Source organism: Poromitra crassiceps (assembly GCF_964638095.1).
Source record: "Poromitra crassiceps genome assembly, contig: HAP1_SCAFFOLD_734, whole genome shotgun sequence".
Classification (NCBI taxonomy): Eukaryota; Metazoa; Chordata; class Actinopteri; order Beryciformes; family Melamphaidae; genus Poromitra; species Poromitra crassiceps.
Genome location: NW_028151674.1, coordinates 22,501 through 26,601, shown reverse-complemented (window position 1 = coordinate 26,601; position 4,101 = coordinate 22,501). Strand labels below are relative to the sequence as shown.

General features: G+C 42.7%; 1 protein-coding gene across 1 annotated transcript in view; it reads right to left on the bottom strand.

Annotated features, from left to right (window-relative positions):
• Nucleotides 1–1,192: 1,192 nt before the first annotated feature.
• Nucleotides 1,193–4,101, bottom strand: part of LOC310771517 (laminin subunit alpha-5-like) — a gene marked incomplete at both ends in the record, with an annotated part of 24,779 nt that continues 21,870 nt past the window's right edge. Inside the window, one exon of the mRNA XM_083664113.1 lies at nt 1,193–1,335. Within this exon, the coding sequence (XP_083520239.1) occupies nt 1,193–1,335 (143 nt within the window). The remainder of the gene's footprint in view (nt 1,336–4,101) is intronic.

Here is a 4,101-nt window from a genome sequence, read left to right as displayed (position 1 = left end):
TTTCATCAGACTAGTGAAAGTCTTTTGGAGTAAAGAACAGAAGACTAGTAAGGCCGTTAGACACAGGCAACATCTTTCAGCAATGTAGACGGCAATTAAAAAAAAGTTGATGGATTTCTGGTCTGAGGTGCACTCAGCTACATCAGATCCTGTGTATTGCTGTTGTCCGTGTTGCAGCAACGTTGCCCGTCTACATTGCCTGAGGACGTTGCACGTGTGTGAAGGCGTTCACAGTGTACCGACTCAGTATTAATTTCCTCAGGTAGAGATACATGATACCCACTTTATTTACTGTCAATACAGTTATAGAGCATTTTATATATATATATATATAATTATATATAAGGCTGCATTACAGAATGTATGATGTAATTTTCCTGAACTTACCAGACTGTTCTAGCTATTCTGTTATTTTGCTAATAGTTGAAAACTGTGTAAATATTTTGTGAAGGCACCAATAGTCATCCCTACAATTGTCACAATATCGATATCGGGTTATTTGGTCAAAAATATTGTGATATTTCATTTTGTCCATATCGCCCAGTCCTAACTGAGATGCTTAATTTTTCATCATGAAACATCTGCTTTTGTTTAAAAAAGGCAGACAATCCTGTGCTCCATGTGGCTCTGTTGATATCTGATTTCAGTCCTGATCCTGTGCTATGTGGCTCTGTTGATATCTGATTTCAGTCCTGATCCTGTGCTATGTGGCTCTGTTGATATCTGATTTCAGTCCTGATCCTGTGCTATGTGCCTCTGTTGATATCTGATTTCAGTCCTGATCCTGTGCTATGTGGCTCTGTTGACATCTGATTTCAGTCTTGATATCTTGATATTTTAATATTGGCATTATTATTCTCTCCCCTGTTTCAGCCCGGTATCGGCCTGATATCCTGTATCAGTATCAGTGCATCTCTATCCTCAGACAGCTGTCAGTTTCTCTTAGCACCCTGTAGCAATAAAAACAAACCAGTAATATAATGAAGACAAACGGAAAAATAAAAAATATACATTTCTTCTGAAAAATAAAAAATAAATATTTATATATATATTTTTAAATTAGCTACAGTAACATGACACCACCACCAGTAATTTGTAGTTGGGGAATGTGAGGGTAAGAGTGTGTCTGCGTGTGTGTATGTGTGCATGTGCGTGTGTGTGTGTGTAGTGTAGTGTGTGTGTGTGTGTGTGTCTATGGGCAGCCCTGTGTGCCCACGGCTCCATGGACAGCCAGAGGTTTGGACAGCATGGCCGGCCGGTGGTTGAGCGTCGCTCGGCGGATGCAGCCGTGGAAGGAGGGCAGGCCGGCAGGGAGACCGGGCACGACAATGCCACCTGGTGGACAGACAGAGGAACAATCACGTTGAGGGAGGCGAGACGAAGGCACTGTCCTTTTTTCTTTGCACAGAAAGAGCAGTGTGAAAACAGAATTGTGATCTGTCAGATTTGGGCCATTTTCGTAGATCTGATATCCTTTTCCAGATTTTTTTTATGTAAAAATCCACCCATCTTATGAGTCTAAAATGACAAAGTGGGCCTGCAACAGAAACGTGTGTCTTATTCCCACTAATTGAGACTATATAGATCCCAATTCATGTAGCGTCCCCGTCTGGGAAGCGAGAGAGCGCATGTTCAACTCCCGCACGTTTTCTTTTTACTTTTGGTTTGAACCCCAAACCAAACCATAACCAGTTGATTTGTTGCCTAAACATAACCAAGTTGTTTTAACACTTTGAGTGCCACGGCCCTTGGGCAAAAGGTTGCTTGCTGTGCCACATAGGCCGCAATGCATTTTAAAACAGTCATATAATTTCTTTAATAATTACTATGTAAACACTGAACACGCACAAATAACGATGAGACTCTCTTCTATCACCTGCAAAAAAAAGTTTATTGATCCCATTTTCCGTTCTTTAGTTATGAGCCGGAGAAGATAGCTTGATTGAACGAAAAACAGAGCTTTTTTTCTACGAGCTGAGATAATGAGCCTTTTGTGAAATTAAACATTTCAAGCACATCACTGACTCTGAAGCTAATTTTCTGATGTAGTCACACCTCAAAAATAATTTCCTTCAATAAAACAGTGAAGGCAAGGGAATTTTGTTTGGAAGAATAATATTTTTAGCTGAAACCAGCAGCGCTGGCGCCTGCATGCGCTGCTGGTTGCAGCTTCTTGCTGATCTTTTGCTGCTGGTGGGCATCGGATATTCTGGCTTGCGTTTGCCAACCCTGTCCTGAGCCCTGTACTACGAAACTAGTTTAACAGATCCGCGATAAGTCCCTTTGATCTGGTTTGACTGAACAGGATCAAAGCTATCTAGTTAACTGATACTACGACGCTGGTTTTTTACTAGGTAAGTGGACCTGGGATCTGCCTGTGCACGCGCACGTTTTTCGCTCGTGCACAGGCGCGCGTCCACGCGAAAGAGGTGCGCCAGCCAATCACATTATGAACAGCTGAGTTTATCCACGCCCACACCCATTTCCACACCCATTTCCTCGTTCAATGAAGCGCAGTGCATGATCAGAGTTTTAGCGGATATTTAATGTATCCGCGATTTAATGTCAGAATGAAAATCCGCGTTGGATAGTCTGCTGAAGGGCTGTCTAAGGCAGCAGCTTGTATTCACATCAGTCATTTGATTTACTTTGATCAGCGATTGATACAGCTGCATTGATACAGGCAGCAGCAACACATGTAAATGTGTAATCTCAGTCTATACATTTCCACAATCTGTAAGCCTATTTAGACCATAGATTTAGAAACGCATGCTCAATGAATAATGATCTCTATCACTCATGTGTGTGGTTGCACTGATCGAATAATTCATATATAAAATAGCCTAGTATAAAGCCTAATAGCCTACTATAAAAGAGAAAACTGCTGGGGCTATCCATATTTATCCCATATCTATATTATATGTATAGGCTTTTCTGGCATGTAGGAGAATCACCCTCACTCCATTTGAGGGTCCATTCATGATATGCGCCGCGGTGATTAATAGTGATCATATTTCTCCACGCATCGTTGAGCTATTAAGACATAAAGTGGTAAGTAGGCTTAATTTAATTATGTAGCCTACAGAGCCACAAATGTTTTTCTTGTTATATTCTCAGTTGACTGCAATCTATTTTTCATATGGCGATCTTATATGAACGGTGAGTGACTCCAGAGAGCCGATTATATGGGTCTGTCATGGATTTTGATCTTATCCTCTGAAGCTAACCTGGTCGCGACCAGGTTAGCTTTGCAGCGTCAGTTGCCATGGTGATTGAAAGTTAACTTGCTTTGTAGTACGGCTAAACCAGGTTTAAACTCAAACTTACTCGGATAAGGCATTAAACTAGCTTCGTAGTACACGCCACTGCTGTCTGGGTCTGTGTTGTGTACTTGGCTCTGCGTGCCCACCTCCCCCCCTCCTCCTCCCCCCCGTTGTGGGAGGAGTGTCTCTCTGCTCTGCTGTTTTCTCTGCCTGTGCTCAGCACTGAAAAAGTCCGCTAGATCCTGCTTTTTTACAGCCGCGTGTACCAGCTCCCATGCTTCAAGTTGAGAATAATAACAAATCCACGGCTGATCATGCAAATGGGTGTTGCAGCGGACACGGAGGCTGTTGCAGCGGACACCGAGGTGCTCAATTGTGATAGCAGATTGGCTGCTGCAGGGGCACAGCTAAACGTTGCTTCAATGAAGCCGCTGCATACGGACGGATGCGATGCGATTTCCTTTCCCCCAATGACTTCTTCTGTGTGTTTCACTCCACGTTCTCTCATCTGGAGAGCGCTGTCGCCACCTAAGGGTTCTGTAAAATAGGTTAGACACATTCAATACCTCTGATATTGTAAGAGGCGATGTAAGAAGCTGAGATGGACACCCCCCCGTCAAAAAAAAAAATCGAGTTATTGACGCCATTTGGCGTCGCTGGCACTCTACGGTAAATTTCTAATGACGCCATATGGCGTCGCTGGCACTCAATGTGTTAATTGCGTTTGACATTGGAAAGGCAGCAAGGTTTTCTAATTAATGTGTTTTGTTTCAAATTGACATTGAGTTTATCCACGTAAAATGCCACCTTTTAGAAATGTATTTTGCCAACCATGGGC